This window comes from Acomys russatus, chromosome 14 (genome assembly GCF_903995435.1).
Source record: "Acomys russatus chromosome 14, mAcoRus1.1, whole genome shotgun sequence".
In the NCBI taxonomy this organism is placed as follows: domain Eukaryota; kingdom Metazoa; phylum Chordata; class Mammalia; order Rodentia; family Muridae; genus Acomys; species Acomys russatus.
Window position 1 is genome coordinate 31,916,247 of NC_067150.1, and position 19,869 is coordinate 31,936,115.

A 19,869-nucleotide genomic window follows, 5' to 3' on the forward strand; every position below is an offset into this window, starting at 1 on the left:
TGAACCAACCTTTCACCATTAAGCCTTGCCTTCAATTCCAGGCATGCCTCATCTGTTAGGTCAATTCGAGTTTATAACTGAGTGTAAAGGTTCAGGTTTCCCTTCCAGAAATAGGATGGAGATGTTCAGCAGCTGCTAGGACTAGGGAGTGGCTAAGAGTTGAATGACGCCTCAACACCATCTATCTGCCGTTTACAACCGCTTACAAGGCGACCTCAAAGAACTCAGGAATCGAAAATTCGTCCTCCCTTATTCCCACCCTAAAGTTTATCTCAAGCCAGCACTTGGGTCTAGGCTGAGGGATGAAGTGGAGACAGGTGTGGCACACCCTACTCCACTTGCCATAAGCAGAAATTGTCTTGCTGTGTCCCTTGAGGTGGGAACCCATTGATCAAGGCAAGACAAAGGCTAGGCAGGCAAGGCAGGAAGGGGGATGAGGTGAAAGGCGAAGAGAAGCCAGCCAGGAGCAATGACATCATTGCTTCAAAGAGATGTGTCCCTCCCTTCCCCTGAGCTGTAGGCAAGCATTTTTGGGAGGCAGCAGGAGTGGGATTGCCTGGAGAGGGTGAACTGGTGGAAGCTGTGTGTCTGTAACCCAGAGAAAAGCCCAGACAGTAGAAAACCGGGTGACAGCCAGACAGACAGACAGGAATCCACCTCGGCTGGAGGTGTTTGCGACGCGCTGGGCTCCTCCCCCTCTTCTCAGAGCGCCAGCCCTGGGAGGGGCACGCGAGTTTAGGGGTGGGGAATGTGTGTCTAAGGGGGAGGGTCCAAAGCGATCAAGGCGGCGGAAAGCCGCCTGCGCATGTCAAGGCTAGCAACACATTCGGTCAGGGGGCGGCCCGGGAGAGGGGCGGCTTGATCATCCAATCATCTAGCGTCGGGGCTGCGCAGGATCCAGGGGCGCGCTCCGCGGAAGGGGTTCCCTCCCTCTACCTACCCTCCACCTCTGAGATCACCGGCCCTACCGGAGCTCCCGCCTCTTTTCCAACCCCCTGAGGACGTCCCGGGAGCCCAGGCCCCTGTATACAAGACTGAGGTGGAAAGAATTCTGTAGCCTAGACGACGGCTGGAGTCGGGACACGCCCAGCTGGAGAAGCCTGCCCGGCTGAAGAAGACCTAGCTCCTGAGTCTCAGAGGATCGAAATAGGAGTGTCGCTGACCCTAAGGGAGGTGAGAGATGAATCAACACTGACACCTTCGACAGCCCAGCATCCCTGCGCCCGGCCGCGCGTCTCCCTTGCCAGTCCACTTTGCTTTGATTGCAAACCCAAAAAAGCAACGGAGAGATTGGAATTCCAAGTTCAGGGTGGGCGGGAAGGCTACTGTCCGTGGTGCTGAGCCGAGCTCGGAAACAGGCTCCGGCGAGAGAGCGAGGTGCCCTGAGCTGACACCCACACTGGGCTCCACATCCTGCAGACCCCACTCCCCGCCCCAGGCAGGGAGCTTGACCTTTACTTTTCCTCCCACTCAAAGGGTCGCTTTTTTAGGGCAATTGATCCCTGAGGGTTTCCTCGAAAGAATCAGAGGACTCAGTCCTGGAGAGAGATTTTCTGTTTGCCTCCAGAAACCAGGAAGATGTCTGCTCTCAACAGATTGCTTCCCCTAGCTTCTCTCCTGCTTATCAACTGGGGTAAGTAGAGCACCCTGGCCTGCAATGTGCAAATATCAGGCATCGTAGCTATAATAGCACTTAAGTGATGTCGCTGGTGACAAAAAGGAGCTCCCTTGGCTTCCCTCTGTGCATGTCTGCCAAACATGAAGATCCACATGCGCTCATAGTTTGGGGGGCGGGTGGGGGGGGGCGGGTGGATTGCAAAGGCACCTCCCCGTTCCCTATGGCTTGGTTTTTTTCCTTCCCAACCTTCTTTAGTGCTTCTCTCAGCCACCCCCCTTTCCTAATTATTTCTATTTTCTCCCCCTTGCTTTTCCCTTTGCTGAAAAGGAATGTGTTTCGTTCATTATTTTAAAATCTTGCTTGCATTTACATTTGCATTGCTCAGTGAAGAGACGACAGTTCTGAACGTCCCAATGGGGAGGGGGCAGCTCATTCCTCTCTGCGTTAAAAATAAAACAGCATAAAGGCCATTTTTGTTTTCATATGCCTGAATTTCTGTTAAATTATTACAAGGAATGAATGGAATAGTAGCTCCAGCCATTTGCTGGTGAGCATTGATAGACAGATGAGAAGTGCATTTAGTTTTCAGGAACATTTGGAGCTGAGAGGCTTTGGTATTGGTTGAGCTGGGTTTTGTTGTTGTTTTTTTTTTTTCCTTCTGGTTTTGTTGGTTTATTTGTTTCTATTGGTTGTCAGCTGTGAGAGACTGAGATGACACTGCCCCCCCCCCAAATAAGGGGCTTGTGACAATAATATTGGGCAAAACAGCTTCAGGTACAGCTTACAACAGGATACCTGAATGTGTGCTAAAGAAATTGGGCATCTAAGTGCTATTATGTGAGTGTGTGATACAGTATTTTACTGCATGTTAATGTATGTCTCCAATTATAAATGTGTGTGTAAGCATGTATCTGAGCATGTTAGCATGAGTATCTGAATGGATTAGTGAGACTCAGCCCTCTCTCTGTCTCTCTGTCTCTCTGTCTCTCTCTGTCTCTCTGTCTCTTTGTCTCTCTCTGTCTCTCTGTCTCTTTCTGTCTCTCTCTGTCTCTCTTTCTCTCTCTCTATCTCTCTCTGTCTCTGTCTCTCTCTTCTCTCTCTTCTCTCTCTCTCTCTCTTCTCTCTCTCTCTCTCTCTCTCTCTCTCTCTCTCTCTGTGTGTGTGTGTGTGTGTGTGTGTGTGTGTGTGTGTGTGTGTTTCTGACATTTTTGGTTTCATGTGTCTGACTCGGCCCTTGGATCAAGTATAGGTGCTCTTCAGTTGATAAGTCAGTTTGCATGGGTTTAGCTACCTTCCTCCAAACTCAAATCAACAATAACATAATGGACTGTGCCCACATCCCTTCCAGAAAGGAGGCTTATGAGATTATGTTCCTGTGCTGGGCTTGGATTCCATTCTGCCTGTGCAGTGGCAGGCATGCCTCTTTGCCTTAGAATCACTTTTCTGAAGCCTTGGATATGAACTGTAGCTGCATGTATTATTCAGATTTTGCATGTGACCAGAGAAAGAGCCCAGTTTCCTGTTGAAACAAGAATAGGAATGAGAAGGAAAAGAGCAACGCCAAGCCCAAGGCTGCCATGGACTGTAGCAGACTTGGAGATGAAGCTAACATAATGGGCTGCCTGCCAGTGAGCTCACCTGTCTTGAAGATCAAGGCTGGTATTTGCTCCAGGGAGATGATAGGGCTGTGGGGCTTAGGGGAGGTTAGTCTGGAAGGATAAGAGAAAGTGTGAGCGAGGCTCAAGTTGTAGAGAAGGGTTGCTATGTGACGTCTATGGAGTAGTTTTCTAAACTCTAAATCCTTAAGGTTCCTTCTTGAATTCCAGTGGAGGGGGAGGGCAGTCTCGGCATTTTCTTCACTAGGACCCACAAAGCTCTGGTTCGTGCCTTGGTTCTACAACTTCATTTTTCTTAGGTAACATCCTCAAGGTGGCTGGTAAATGTGTTTGGAAGTTGTCACAGATCATATCCAACACCCCTTTCAGCTGACAACTCAACCAGAAGGGAATATTACTAGAACATGCAGAAGGCTCATTCTCTCTACTCCCTCAGAAATCTTCAGGGCAACTAACTGTACAGGCCACATCTATTCTTGCTCTTTGCAACCCAAACACTGGTTCACTGAAAAAGTTTCAGAATGCTTGGCTGTTTGTGTAAGAGAAAGAGCCACACTCACAAGGGCAAATTTTATTATTTTTGCATATAATTCTAATATTCATTACTTCTTTTTGGTCAGCGTGTTGAGGCAGAGCAACGTGAGAGTTATTTCCACTTTAGGCACAAGAATGTGAGTTCATAAAGAGCAGAGGCCTTACTAGAGAGCTGCTACCTTCTCGGTCTTGGTCTGCCATCATCCCTTATAGACACATGTGATGCTGTGTGCAACTGTCAGATGGACATTAGTCCTGGGATGCCTCCTCTGAGCTTCACTCTCATTTCCCAACACCCCCACATTTCCTAGAACCTCATCCATTCTCTAGCTCCAAGAGCCTTCTCTACTTTTGCTTTCCAAGGGCCCCATGTATCAGGGGAGATTTTTTTCTTCCCCTGGCTGCCCTTTCTGGATTTTATTCCTGCAAGGCCCTGCTAATCTGATAGACCAAATTGTCTCAGGATGTTAACATCTAAAAATAACTTTGTTCATGACCCTCCCCCTTGCACAGTATTTACATTCTAATTAAAGCCCTCATTATTTTACAGTAGAGGAAGTATTCTAGGGAGAGCTCAGGAAAGGCAAAAAAGAAAAGAAAGATCTGGAAAAAGCAGAGGAGTTGATTCTTTTGATTAGTTGGTCATCCTTAATTCATCACATTTTCCCCCTCATGTTGTCTTCATTATTACTATAGAAATGAAGGGTCATTCCAAGGTCAATGGTGTAGCCTACATCATTCCAAGAGATTATTATTTATAGCCAGTGATGTGGGTTGACCTCTTCCATGTGTGCCACCTTTTGTGGGTTCCTAGACAATGTCACAGTGGCACGGTGGAGAAACTGACTCACTGTTGGTAAAAGGGACAGAAGATCCTATTGCAGAGCGCAAATGAGCTTGGAGAACTTTTTGGCCTTTTTGTAATGTGCTATCCAACGCTGCAGGCACAGGGTTCTCATGCCTGGACACTGGACTTTGGCCAGAAGAAAGTTCATGGTGGGTATGCTCACCAGTGACACTCAGAAGGGGGCAGCCCCATGCTATACACCTGACAGCTTCCATCCTGACTGTGCAGAGTTTTCCCTGAATCACTACAAGCGAATGCCTCCTTTGTAGTCCAGTCTACGTGTTCATGAGCGCATAGTCGCCAACCTCCTCAACATTGTTAAAAGAGCCCTGCTATCACCTAGCAAAAGAGCCTCTCACTCTTGCCACTGTACAGCTTTACAGATATATTTTAGATTCTTTCATGCATATGTATGGTGGTGTGTAAGTGTGTATATCTGTTTGGAGGTGTGTGTGGGTGCCCTACAGGCTAGATGTGAGTGTCAGATCCCCTGGATCTGAGTTGTGGATGGTTGTAAGGTACCTGACATGGGTGCTGAGAACCTAATTCAGGTCTTCTGCAAGAACATTAAGTACAAACCAAAACCAAATAAAGTCAGACATGGTAGCACACACCTTTAGTCCAGCACTTGGGAGGCAGAGGCCATCAGATCTTTGTAAGATTGAGGCCAGCCTGGTCTACAAAGAGAATCCAGGATAGCCAAGCTAAGGCTATTATACAAAGAAACTCTGTCTCAAAACACCAAAACCAAACAAAAACAAAAACCCAAAGCTAAAAACAAAACAAACAACAAGTACTCTTAACCATTGAGCCCTCTCTTCAGCTGCATAAAAAGAAAGTATTTCATTATTCCTTTTGAGGGAGGGCGAAAGTACATCCCATTGTGCACATATAGAGGTCAGAGACAACTTGTATGTGTCAGGCTCCAAGTGAGCTGGCCCAGAACAGTGCTGGCCACACAGTAAGTACTCAATATATTTGCCAGATAAATGGAAAATAAATAACATTATTAATGGCATTTATCCAAACTACCATCATGTAAATTAATCCATAGGAGTCCCATGATCTATATCTATTGGGTGTTTCATTTAAAAAAAATTGTATTGAATAAACTGAGTCTCAGAGAAGTTGGTTAGTCAAATATAGTCCTTTAGTTTCCAAATACCGCCCTATCCTATCACTATAACTGTGTATTCCTTGGGACTTTTCCTTTCAAGCCTGGGAAGGCCATCCATGTTGAGCTGGTTTTTGTTACCTGTCATTAAATATGGACACTGAGGATCTATGTTACATGGAATTCCTGCTGCACAAACTTTTACACAGCAATATGACACCACATTTTTAGTTGCTTTGAAAGCAAGTCTGCTGTGTAGACTATCAGCTTACCACATGCCCAAAGTGTTTCTAATCATTTCCCCCAAGATTTGGACCCTTCTCCATTAAAATGATGAAACCAATCTTCCGTAGACTCTGGATAAGGCTAGCCCACTTCCCTTGAGGGGCTAAAGGCCAGTTAATTTATTACATTTAGAACTTTTAAGTGTTTCACTTATAGTGTTGACTTCTAACTAAATCAAACACAGTGTTAGCTTTTAACTCAAAGCTGCTACACGGCAGTCTCCCCCAAAGCCACAGCATCTTCTCAGGTGAGCAGGCTGACCATCTGTAGGAGCTAGCTATTAAGTATCACTGTGTGTTGTTTCATCCTTGTGTGTATCATTCATTCATGAACAGGGGAATAGGAGTATCCTTCAAAGTTCCCAGGCAAGGACTGTTGGTGGTTATTACACTTTTGAAGCTTCTGAATCATTAGGTACACAATCTCTTACCAACTAGCTTTTTTTATTTTTATTTATGAACAGCTGAAGCATCTGAAAATATACTTTATTTTTTAAGTTGTTATTTATTTTGAGACAGGGTCTCATGTAACTTAGGCTAGCCTCAAATGCAATAAGTAGCAAGGAAGACCCTGAACTTCTAAGCCTCCTGCCTCAGTATTCTGAGGGCTGGAACTGAAGGCATGTACCACCACACCTGATTTAGCCAATGTTGAAGCTTCATACACGTTGATAAGCACTCTACCAACTGGGGTACGTCTCCAAACTAATATTTGTTATTAATTTGTTTATGAGTGACAGGAGGTACTCAGTGGGTCAGGCTATCCTCAAACTTGCAGCAATCCTGGCTAAGAAAGATTTTCTAAAGTTCAGTTTGATGCCAGAAGCCTGTCATTCCACCTCTCAGAGACTGAGGCAGGATTGTGAGTTCGAGGTAAACTTGGGCTACACAGAAAGACCCTGTCTCAAAACAGCAAAAGAAAAGCAAATTAACGGCACTAAACTAAAATTTATAACTTTTGAAGTTGAGCCTAATTAAATTTCTTTTCCATATGCCAGGCTGAAATGGTTCAAGACAAGCCTGGTCTATGTCTAAATTCAGCACCCCATGTTCCGCCATTAGCTCCCTACCAGGTCTTAGTGATGGGCCTTCTTGACCACTCTGAGTGTACACTCACTGGAAAGATTCCTTCATTACATGTGACAGGCTGAGCTGATCATACCATGCAGATTTGTTCTGAACAATTGCAGAATTACCCCTCCTTCCTTCTGCACACTGAACATCTGTTGATGCATCCCACATTTGTTCTTGTTTTGTTGGCGTCTGTGTCCTGCTTTTGATTCATTCTAAATTTACAATCTGGCATAGTCACCTTCTTTCCTTGGATTTGGAGTTTATAGAGGGCAAGAACCAAAAGTCCAGACCTTTAATTCCAGCACTTGGGAAGCAGAGGCAGGTGTATTTCTGTGAGTTCGAGGCCAGCCTGGTCTACAAAGAGAGTTCCAGGATAGCTAAGACTGCACAGAGAAACTCTGCCTCAAAAAACCAAACCAAACAAACCTAAAGTCCAAACATCCATGTGGTGTACAAGGTCTGTGATCATCTGACCCCCCTCCAGAATTTGAATTTTGTCTCTCTACTCTGCACAGAGCTTGCTCTAGTGTAAGTGGTCAATTCACCATATTCCCATTGATGCTGCACCATCACCCATGGGTCCCCCAGGTCTGATTCCCTCTCCCCTTCAGACCACTCAACATACTATGTCACAGAACACATGAATGTCTTTCCAACATAGGTCATTTGCCTTTCTATCTCATGTCCCAGCAGGCCTCTCTCTTCCTTTCTCCCCAGCCCAAGCACAAGTAACTAACTGCCCTTCTGTGGGAACTGGGTACATTACTAACAGGATCCCTGTGTGTTGTAGTTAAATCACCAGAAGAAATATATTGTATGCTAGGTTATACATTCACTGAGAGCATGGCTGGTGTTTTGTTCATTCTTGAATTTCTAATCTACCATCAGACTTGGCAAAGTATAGATTTCCATGACTGCTGGGTGAATGCTCATGTGGGTGGACAGTTAATGGATGGAGGCATGGTGTGCCTCCCACTAGATTCCAAAGCTTTGGGTTTAGGCTCAAGTCTATCCTGTGCTGCATCTTATAGCTTCCAAAAGCATCAATTCACTGTTGGACCCCTGCACCACCTTGCTTTAGACCCATTCTGGTCATGCATACTCAAGGAGCCCCAGTAACAGGTACACACATGGATCTTGTTATTTTCAAGTGTGTCTCATGATTCTTTCTTCTCTGTCTTCCCTTCCTCCCTCCTCATTCCCCGATGCCCACTCTGGCTGTCTCCTTCTTGTCACCCATCCTCTCTGCAGTCAGAGTCTGCTTCCCTGTGTGTGTGGAAGTACCCTCAGAGACGGAAGCCGTGCAGGGCAATTCCATGAAGCTGCGATGCATCTCCTGCATGAAGAGGGAGGAGGTGGAGGCCAGCACTGTGGTGGAGTGGTTCTACAGGCCTGAGGGCGGTAAAGATTTCCTTGTATGTCAGACTGCTCCCTTGGCCTTTTTTTTTTTTTTTTTTTTTTTTTTTTTTTTTTTTTTTTGCTAGCCTATGCTATTGTTTGCCTGGTTCCTAACAGTCTAGGAGATGGCGCCCTGACATGCATTCACACCTCTCCTTGCACTCACATCTTCTCAGCAGATAGCTGACAGCCTTCTATTAAGCCCAGGCGTTTGCAAGGAAGGCCACTTGGCTAGCTGTGAGCTGTGGCTACAAGCAGGAGAAGGTTACAAGAGGTAAACATATCGAGAGAGCCTGTGTGGGCTAGGCACCCTGGTAGACCTCTTACAGGTGCACTCATCTTCCATACAGTACTATGAAATGGATTAAATGAAACTGAAAGAAAGAGCACAAAGCAGATTTGTGTAAAGTAACACAGGCGAGCTCTTTCAACTCTCACAGTCCCAGCGTCTGGAATGACCAAAGCTTGTGTCACCTGATATGCCCAGTACAGCCACCTCTGAGGGTAAGCTCTTTAGATAGTTCTTGCTCTGCTTTGTATCCCACGTGGCCATGCTCCATTCTCCCCAGGAGGAACGCTAAACTTCCTCCTCCCAATGATCTAGACACCAAAAGCAGAACAAGAAGCCTTCCAGACTCTATGCCAGGGTTAGGGTCAGGGTCAGGGTCAGTTCTGCTGGGTTTGGGCGGTGCTCATGGGGTTGTGATTCATTTAGATCACTGTCAGTACTTGAACTGACTCTGGAACCAGATTGCCTGTGTTCTATTCTTTTCTCCACACTGTTGAGCTGCGTGCCCTTAGACATACTCAACATTATGGTGCTCCAGATTTTTTTTTTTCCTTTTAAGTGGGAAAAAGAACAAAAGCTTCATTATGGGGTTGTTAGATCTCTGATGTTTAATGCATTTAAAATAGTCTTTGATTCTCTTCCACATGGAAGAGAGCCAACCCCTGACACTATTAATGATACTCTGCTATGCTTGTAAACAGGAGCCCTAGCTGTTCTCTGAGGGGCTCCACCCAGCAGCGGTTCAGAACAGATCATGAGAAGCACAGACAAACATTGGGCAAAGCATAGTGAGTCTAGTGGGAAAGTGGAGGAAACAATAAAAGGACCTAGAGGTGATAATATCTCCCCAAAAGACCAACAAAGCCAACTAGCCAGGGTCCAGAGGGGCCTGTGGAGTCTGAAGCACCAACCAAGGACTGTGCATGGACTGGACCTAGGTCCTCTACAGAGATATAGTTGATGTGCAGCTCAGGCCCCATTAGGAAGGGGAATGGGGCTGTCTCGGACATGGACTCTGTTTCCCGCTTTTCAATCACTTCTCCTGGATGGGACTGCCTTCCCAGGCCGCAGGGGGAAATGAGGAATTCGGTCCTGATGCGACTTGATAAGGTAGGGTGGGTGGATAGTGGGGCTGCCCTTTTCTGAGGAATAGGGGAAAGGTAATGGAGGAAGGAGGGTGCGCCTGGGAGGAGGGGGGAGGGCCTATGCCTGGGATATAAAGTGAATAAATAAATGAATGAATGAATAAAATAGGCCTTGAAATATGATGAGTGTTAGGAAGACTAAAGCTCAAAGGAGTGACATTAAGTTAACAAAAGAGTTTAGATTTAAACACACACACACACACACACACTTAGATTTGCACACGGTGATCTGACAGCAGATCCAAGCTTCTTTATACAGCTCTACCTTGCTCCCTTGGGTCTCTTCCACAGGACTTAATGGAGGCAACAACGTAGTGGAACTGACCTTCACTTGTTCACTCTTCCTTTCCTCTAAAATGGGTTCATTTCTGATTCCAGGCTCTACATAGTGTTTGAATCTAGGTTGGCTCCAATCTAGTACCAAGGCAAGAACCAGCGATGACTTCTTAAAGTCTAACTTAAGCCCGAGTCACACACAAGGGCCTCAGATCAGTGTCCAAAAACAAGCCAGGGGTCTTGGCCAGATATGAAGAGCCTGTGGGCTTCATCATGTTCACCTGCTAGCTGCATCCACTGTTTCCATGCCTGTCCCAAACCAGGTGATGCAACTGAGGGGCTAAATTGCAGTTACTGTCCAGGAATATGAGTTTGAGTTTCAGAAACTGCCCATGGCTAGTGGACACTAGGTACAAAAAAAGTGTCACCGTCAGAGAGTGTTTGAGAAAGAAGTTGAAAAGACCTGACTTTGGTCCTAATTCAGCCCAAAGCAAAAGCTCGGTGCACATCTCTCTGTTGTGAGTTCTCTGCTCACTGGCAGGAAACTCAACACCTGAGTCTTACGGATTCCCACCTGTGGCCTGGCCAGGCTGCACCACAACCACAATAACCAGCGCCAGCTCAGAAAGTCAGGCTTTAAGCCCAAGGCTGCCAGGCATCTTCCCAGCCAACCCAGCTGCCTTGTTGGTCTCTATCCTGCTCCCTTGCTGGCTCAGTGTCACACCACATTGTCCTCCTTTGTCCCCTTTCTGTCTCTAACCTTTTGTTTTCCTGTTCCTAGTCTCCTGTATGTATCAGCCACGCCCCCCCCCTTTCTTTTCCATCCTGCTCCTTCCTCGCCACCCCCCAGGATTCTGATCACTCTATGCTACCTCTCCCCTTGCTGTGTCCATGTGTCCAGACATCTGTTTGCTCTGTCTTCACTCTCTCCCACGGCTTCTTTTGTGCCTCTTTATCCCACCTCCACACTCTGGGTCTTCTGGCAACATTGTCCCTTAGCTTTCTTGCCCATGGAAACTCCTATTCTTCCTTTTCTATCCTAGCCCTACCTGGCTCTCTTGCCACCATCTGCTTCTCCTCCTGTCTCTGCAGATATACAAGTATCGAAATGGCCACCAGGAAGTGGAGAGCCCCTTCCAAGGTCGCCTGCAATGGAATGGGAGCAAAGACCTGCAGGATGTGTCTATCACTGTGCTCAATGTCACTCTGAATGACTCTGGCCTCTACACGTGCAATGTGTCCAGGGAGTTTGAATTTGAGGCACACAGGCCTTTTGTGAAGACCACGAGACTAATACCCCTGCGAGTCACTGAAGAGGGTAAGCCTGAGACCTGGTGTCTTTTTGCGGGGCAGGGTGAAGGACAGTGGCTTTCCATACATGCGAGCCTTAGAAAACACACAAGCCCATGCATGTACACCTGCCTTCCTTGCATGGCTCACTTCCTACAACCTTCCCCATCAGAACCCCTTGCTGTGTCTCCCCTCAAAACAGACAGGCTAAAATGGGATATTGGGATGACTTCCCTGGCCTCCAGAGGAAAAAGCCATCCTCCTCCACAAGGCCCACAGCTAATGACTCAGGCATGTCTTTTTCTCTGGCCAGTGTTAAATTCCTTTCTTCTGTTTCAAGCCACACATATCTCCAAACTTTTACAATTTACTGGGCCTCACGTCTCCTTGGGGTGTAAAAAAATTTTTAATCACATGTATTTACACAGTGTGTGTGTGTGTGTGTGTGTGTGTGTGTGATAGATAGAGAGAGAGAGAGAGAGCGCGCATCCGTCTGTCTGCATGAACATACATAGGTCATGGACATATGTGGTGTTCAGAGGACAACTCGTGGGAGTTGGTCTTCTCCTACTATGTGGGTAAGAGGATTGAACGCAGCTCATCAGGCTTGGTGGCAGGCACCCAGCAGATGATCCATCTTGCGTGCCCTTCAGCATCTGTAGTATTGCTATGTGTCTGTCCTTAGCAGGAGTGGAACAAGTTGACAGCTCTCTGGTCCTTAACGTCTGCAGACTGTTCTAGCTCACGGTTTGCAGGTGGGAAGTGCTCTCAAAAACCTAACGTGTATATGTCTCTCCTGGCCTGAGTCCGGAATCATGGAGGATCCTCAGAAACTGCTTTTGCATTACTGTCAGGAGACAAAGAACTGTGGTCCATGGCCCTGGAAAATGCTTCTTCCAGGTCAGAGTGTGAACTCTGCACCTCCTTTTGTGTTTCTTTAGCAGGGCTACATCACCATGTAGCCTCACTCCCTGTCAGCCAGTTACATTCCCAGCATATTCTTTTTTTAATGCATATTTTATTTTTTTTATTATATTTTAATAATATATATATTTACTATGTATTCAATGTCTGCCTGCATGACACATGCAGGCCACAAGAGGGCACCAGATCTCATTATAGATGGTTGTGAGCCACCATGTGGTTGCTGGGAATTGAACTCAGGACCTTTGGAAGAACAGCCAGCGCTCTGAACCTCTGAGCCATCTCTCCAGCCCTCTCAGCATATTCTTATTGCTGCTCTAAGATACAGCCTGGGGAGCAGGTGGTGGAACAGGCCATAAACAGAGAAGTCCCTGAGTGAGGCCACTGGCTAACTTAAAAAAAAAAAAAGTATCATTGTTATAAAATCTAGGACATGACATTTTTGGAGTCTTGAAAGTGAATGACACTGAGACACTAACTCAAGTAGACTTCTGAACATGTGGCTCAGGCCACCTGAATGAAAAATTGTTGATCCACTTCCGTTCTCAGAGCTGTGCCCCCTGGTGAGGAAGCAGAGGGGCTGAGCAGGAAGCTCTCTGAGGTATAAATCCATTCAAATGTTCCATTACCCTCAGTTGTTTATGCCTTCTCTCCTCCCTGGGGGAGGGAGCCTGGTACCATCTTGTGTTCACCACCAGAAACTGTTGGCTAGTGCCTGCCCAACCACAGGCAGGTGCCTGTGTGCCTCTGTCCCCTGCTCTCTAGAGCTTTGGCCTCCAGAGATGCTGGGGACATAAGTGAGAAAGTGTGACATTACTGAGCCAGCCTGTCTGCTTGACACCACAGCAATCCTCAGGTAAGAAGAGAGGGAAAACAAGCTCATCATGAGAATGGCAGAGCTGCGCAGGTGCTAAGGCTAGGGAGGAATCTGGATGGTGTTTAATCCATCTGCCTCCACACCACCCTTGCAGGTGTGACTTCAGTAACTTAAGGGTTGCTGTGTGTTGTTATGACTCCTATCGGGCACATGGAGGGTACAGGTGTAGTGAGGGTGCTCCAAGGAGCACAGGGGCTGCTTAGGAACATGAAGTGTCATGAGAACTGGGACCAGTATCCAGATCGTTCCAATATCAAGTTACCCCTCCCCACTGCATCTTTATCCTGGAGTGGGAGGGAACACTGATTTTTAAACAGGGAAATGGCAGGGCCCACATGTATTTCAGAAGCAGAGCCGAGGAAGTCCCTGTAAGTTTAATGAGCCCTCCAGTACTCAGTCCTGCTGAGGTTTGGTACAACCTGGAAGGCCTTCATTTTTCCTTCCAGATGCATGGAGAACGTGTTTCCACCAGTGGGTGGGCTGACTATGGTATCCCTAAAAGATCCTTCTCTCTGGGGACACCATCTCGACTACCTGTGGTTTGGGCATCTAGACTAAGGCATGTTCCTTACATCTGTCTACGGTTTCACACCTGATAAGATGGAGGGCTCTTTTGATGCTGTGTTTGTCTGTTAGTGCTGGGGGTGCAAGTGCGCTATCCCTAAGTTCACTGTGGCTATCATAGGGTACCCTCAAATATGTTGAGTAATGTGACATTCACAACAATCCAGAAGAGTCTGAGTTATTACCCTCATTTTACAAATTAAAAAACCAAGACTCAAAAGAAATGAGTATTTACACAGTAGGTAGCAAAATTGGATTTGATTGGTGTGTGTGTGTGTGTGTATACCCACACACATGTATCTGCAGTCATTCCGACTCCAGCATTCTATCTTACACTTGTCACTGCCCTTATGCTCAGAAAAGCTGAACAGCCAAGTGAGAAAGCTGCTAGGAGTCAGGCTATGTATATTCCTTTAGGATCCTCATGAGTTCCTCTAGACTCGGTACTTACTTGAGCTATACTTGAAAACAGTCTTTGTGCTGGAGAGATGGCTCAGTGATTAGGAGCACTGGCTGTTCCTCCAGAGGTCCTGAGTTCAAGTCCCAGCAACAACATGGTGGCTCACAACCATCTATAATGGGATCCGATGCCCTCTTCTGTCATCCAGGCACATATGCAAATGAAGTGCTCATATACATAAATAAATAAATCTTTAGAAAAAAAATAAACAGGATTCATATATCTATGAGCCAAGTGACAACTCTAGGTCTGTAAGTCACATATACTATGAGCCTCATTTTCTTCCTTGTAGAGGGAGAAGACTTCACCTCTGTGGTCTCAGAAATCATGATGTATATTCTCCTGGTCTTCCTCACCTTGTGGCTGTTCATTGAGATGATCTATTGCTACAGAAAGGTCTCCAAGGCTGAAGAGGCCGCCCAGGAAAATGCGTAAGTCCAAAGATGTGTAAGTAATAACAGCTCGAATATTCAGAGTGTGTGCGCTACCAGGGGCAAGGTGTTAAGCAACCCACACACCTTGTCTGCTTAACAATCTATAAAGGACACATTATGATACCTATTTTACGGATAAAAATGGTAATCCTAGAAGAGTTTCTGTAAGGCCTTTGTAAGTAGTAGACTATCTTAGTTACTATTGCTGTGTGGGAGAAAAAATAACAAAACGCAACTAGAGGCAAAGAGGATTCGCTTCATTTATAATTCCACACCACTGTTCATCCTCAAAGAAAATCATGGCAGGAACTCAAGGCAAGAACCTAGAAGCAGGAACCAAAGTTGAGGCCATGGAGGAACTTCTTACTTGCTTGCTCCTCATGGCTTTACTCAGGACTGCCTACCCACCCACCCACCATGAGCTGGGCCTTCCCACATCAATCACCAGTCAAGAAAATGCCCCTACAGGCTTGCCCGCAAACCAGCTTGCTGGGGTGTTTTTCTCAATTGAGGTTCCTTTGTCTAGCTTGCATTGAGTTGACAAAATTGCCAGCATAGAGACACACCAAGATTTGAATTCAGGCCAGCTTGAATTCTTGGCCTGCATATTAAACCACTATGGAGAAGATCGGCAGCTGCCAAAGCAACCCCATGAAGTTACATAGTGTCATAACCAGTTCATAAATGTTGAGTTGAGGCTAGCTCACACAAGACAAGCAAGCATACTGCTGAGTTGAATGGAGACACTGGGAATTGAACCCAGGCCTTCTATTCTTAACATATTTGTCCTTTTGCTGTTCTCACTTTCATCTCTCCCTCCCTCTTCTCTCCCCCCCCCCCCACCTGCATCCTGGAGCATCAATCCACCTTGGCACTGCCCATTATTTGCTAAAGAGTGCCACAAAACACGCCCTTAAAAACAAAATGAAACGGAACTAAAAAACTTGGTAGCAATTGAATACCTCAAGCAGGGTATCTAATCCCCTAGTGTCTGGCCTCTCTACCTTCCTCAATTTCTCCAGAGACCCAGCACTCAAGAGTAAGTACTCTAAGGCAGTACCTAAAATGCTCATTTTATGATACCCATGATCTCAGAGAAATAAAAATTACAACTATGTGTAAAGGCAGTACTCTTGGTTAAGTGAGGGACACTGAGGCTTGGACACAATGTAGCTCCAACCGAGCTCACACAAGAAATAGAGTAGGAACTAAGACCTCCAGAACAGCCAGAATCCTCAGAGGACTACAAAGGGCAGACAATAACCAGCTTTGAGAAAAGCCAAGGAACTTATCTATGCTGACCTGTCTCCAAGAAGAATCAGAAAAGATTCTTGGAAATAAATAGCCACAAGTTTGCTGTCACAGTATTTGGGATTTTGGTAGATACTATTCATCTGTTCAAGGAAACTTAAGATGAGAAATTCTATTCAAAACTACAGAAATAAGAGAAAAGAATTCCAAAGGGCCTCACTCTCAGCACAGGCCTCACAAGAATCCCCCAGGGTAACTGTGGTTAGGTCTGCACTCATAATCTCATCCCAGCCTAGAGCTAGATGCAGAAAGCAATGGAGCTGAGGAAGAGATGACAGCCAGCAGGATTAAGTCCCAGGAGACTCAGACACAAAAAGCATAAAAGCAAAGCATGGAAAACAGACTTGTTTATAGCAGTTAAAACAGGAGTAGGATGTGACTCTGGAGGAAAGCTTATGTCTCACCCTTGAGAGGCCCTAAGGTCCATTCCCAGCACCACACAAAAATGAACAAAATAAAATAGTTAGAGGAATTTAAAACAAAACAAAACACAGAGCCAAACAGCAAAATGATTTGCTTAAAAAAAAAGGGCAATCAGAGTTGATAAAAAATTTTTCTGAAAAAAGAAAAAATGGTATTCAACTTCTTAACAGAAGGTGAGGTATTGCTGGCCAGAAGATCAGTTTGAAAAAGTTACATAGAATATGGCACAGATATAGAAAAGAAGTAATGTAGCAAAGAAACAGGAAGGGGGGAATGGGATGATCCATTATAGAAGACAGAGTGTGTGAGAGAGAATTAACTGTACTCAGAGATTGAGGGGGCAGGAACAGCTCCCCTAAAGCAACTCAATGCGCATGGTCCTCTGGGTCACTCATCCTAAGAGGTTTTTGCTTTATACTGATGTGAAGGCAATATATGTTCAGCACACAGTACCCCAGAGCTTGGAGTCTGATGTCCTCCCAGAAGAGAAATAGTATTTGTTCTCTCCTGACACCGAACCAAAAAGTACAAATCAAAGACGGGAAAAAAAAAATTGTTTTCACTATATTACATGTAAAACATCAGTTGTTCACAAAAAGAAGCTATAGGAAAACTTATTAACGATTGATTGGAACAAATTTTCCAAATATGAAATGATAAAAAATAAAATAAAATCAAGTGTTTCGGGAGAAAAAAATAAAACCAGGAAAAAAAAAAAAAAAAACCCCACGAGATTATAGAAGTAGAAAACAAAACATACGGAGATGCTGTAACTGGGCAAATGAAAATTAAAGCTGGGAAATGCAAATCCATACCCATTCGGTTTAGTCACACTTTCAATCTACATCTTGAAGATAAGGAGAAGGGTCAGACACTGCTGGCAGAGGTGCTCCTATGCAAATATGGGAGGGGGTTATTACTATATCTGCTGAGAGGCTAACTGTAGCGTTGTCTTGCCCAACCAGGAGGAGATACAGAGCTGTTCTGTATACAGCCTTGTCCCTGGGTCACATGCCTTCTTATTCCCTACACACTTGCCAATGACTACTACTGCCTCTTTTCCCCCCTCCCATGCCCCCTGCAGGTCTGACTACCTTGCTATCCCTTCAGAGAACAAGGAGAACTCTGTGGTACCCGTGGAGGAATAATGTGGTGTGACTTGAGGTGACGTACAGGGATTTGGGAGGGTAAGGTGGATGTGGATGGCATGTCATACAAGTGTTGTTTGGCATCCACAAATGAAGTGACTTTCAATTTGGTCTTTTCCACTCTTCGTAGTGGTCCCACCCTCTGGGTACTCTAAGTTAGTGGTCAAGTCACAATGCCCTCCATTATGTCAAACCCTTCAGAAGCTGAATTACTTTGACCTGAATGTATGTCTGGCAACCCAATCCTGTTTCTCATAACAAAGGCATAATCATTCTACATTCCCTCTTTGGTCCAAATGTACTTGGGAAGGTCTGTAATGGACATTCTCAGTAAAGTCCTCTGTTGTTGGTAGGTGATCTGAGCACTGAGGGACTGGATAGCCCCAGTTCAGTGATGTCAGCAGCATCAGGAACTGTCCAGGAGTCCCAACGTATCCATCTTTCTATTCATCAACCACCCACCCAAGATTTTTACCTGACTTCCAAATTCTGTTGGAACCCTACCCATCTTGACCTTGCCTGAACTGAAGAGCCAACATCTATCTCTACATGGGCTAAACCTCACTCTGTCTTTGCTCTCAACCAAGCGGCTCCCAATACAAATCGAGTTGTCCTGTATACTCCAAATGACTTTAGATAAGTACTGGACAGTAGTGTCCCCTCTGCCCTCACCGTCTGCAATTGGGTCATTCTTCACTGCTGCAATAGGATGGATTTTTTTTTTTTTTTTTTTTTTTTTACCAGAAGGAAGCCCTGATTTCATTTGTGTTAAAGCCCAAGCTGCCAGGCACTTTGATTCATTGAAGTCAGCTTTTCTAAGTTGATAGCCTGTTTCCCAGAGCACCAGAAAGCAGCATGTCCCTAGAGTTTCCAGGGACATCTTCCATGCGCATTTGGATGCTTTCTGGAACTCAGAGCTTTGGCACTACATCTCCATTATCCTATGGGCCTGGAACAAACCCAGAACTTCCAAGAAGCCAAGGAATGATCCAGGACAACTTCAGGAGGTCTTGAAAGGGATGTGACCTACTCCTTGAAATTGGAACCACGGACACATGTCCCTTCTGGGTTGAAATTCCTCAGTTTTTTTTTTTTTTTTCCTCAGTGTCTGTGGATCAGTATTATTCCTCATTTTACTGGAGGCAGCTGAGACTCACACAAGGATGAATGAGACATTTAGGAAACTAAACTGAACTAGAGATGAGATTTCAATGCTGCCTACATCACACTCCCTGAGATGATGAAAGATGCTTTTGAAGGCTCGGACATTCAGTTTGGCAACCGTCATGCCACTTGGCCAGCAGTGGCGCTAACTATGACAGATCAAGGGAACTGGAAACCAGGCAAGAAAACACACATGGAATGAGATAGACCTGCAGAATTTCACACAAAGATCCGTGAATCTGAAGCATCCTCCAGAAGACACAGCACCTGAGGGCAATATCTCAATGAAGAAAAATGGTTTTCGTCTAAGATGGATGGTGAGCAAAGTGACAAAGATGGGTGTGAAGCTTCTAAATACCTCACCTGTAGATCTGTAATATTTGGGTATTTGGTGTTTGTGGAGTCCCCCCTCCCTGCAGGAAAGCATAGAAACAGTGAGATGTTTAGTTAATATCTCATTTTAATGACTGTTCTAAGTGCAATATTCTTTAGCCCCTACAGATAGCAAGGGCAGGAGGCCTTATGGTATATAAAAAGATGAAAGTGAGATTTAATAAGAGAAATGTCCTCAGATTTGGGGAGACCTATAAGAAAGACCACTCTCTACTCCCACTGGGCTTTGTATGACAAGCTCACTTTTTACCCCTACCATCACTGGGGCATACTTGAAACAAGACCTTCAACATATATGAAAGAGTCTAATTTTGGTAGCGGAAATATTTGCAATAAATTCAAGACCCTTCTCATCAGTTAATTTTCTACCCCACACTTCTGAAATTAAAAAGATAACAGAATTTTTTTTTTTTTTATTTTACAACAAGGAAAATAGACTTGAATTAATGCCACAGGCTAGCTGGTGGCAGACCTTGCTGTGACAGGAAGTCATTTCCACCATTCTTTCTGCTAGACCATGCATCTAACTCATGACTAGGTAGTATGTATGACTGCCTTTCCTCTTCTTTTCCTTAAAAGGACTTCAACCTATGTATCTGAATTCTGCGTGTTTATAATTGAGGCTGAGCGATCCCAATCACGTGTCCCTTACATGGCAGTCTCTCTTCCCTGTTCCCTTTTCTAAA

General features: G+C 45.3%; 1 protein-coding gene across 4 annotated transcripts; it reads left to right on the forward strand.

Moving 5' to 3' along the window:
* Positions 1-793: 793 nt before the first annotated feature.
* On the forward strand, positions 794-18,323 carry Scn3b (sodium voltage-gated channel beta subunit 3). Of its 4 annotated transcripts, none has more exons than XM_051156227.1 (7): positions 794-1,173; positions 1,568-1,633; positions 8,339-8,502; positions 11,288-11,513; positions 14,603-14,741; positions 17,563-17,642; positions 17,980-18,323. In XM_051156227.1, exons 2-6 carry the CDS (start codon positions 1,579-1,581, stop codon positions 17,624-17,626), a joined length of 648 nt encoding a protein of 215 aa, XP_051012184.1. In that variant the 5' UTR covers positions 794-1,173; positions 1,568-1,578; the 3' UTR covers positions 17,627-17,642; positions 17,980-18,323. The 4 variants fall into 4 exon arrangements, with proteins under 4 accessions (XP_051012184.1, XP_051012185.1, XP_051012182.1 ...); XM_051156225.1 differs by having other exon boundaries at positions 796-1,173; positions 1,477-1,633; XM_051156226.1 differs by having other exon boundaries at positions 796-1,173; positions 1,491-1,633.
* Positions 18,324-19,869: the final 1,546 nt, after the last annotated feature.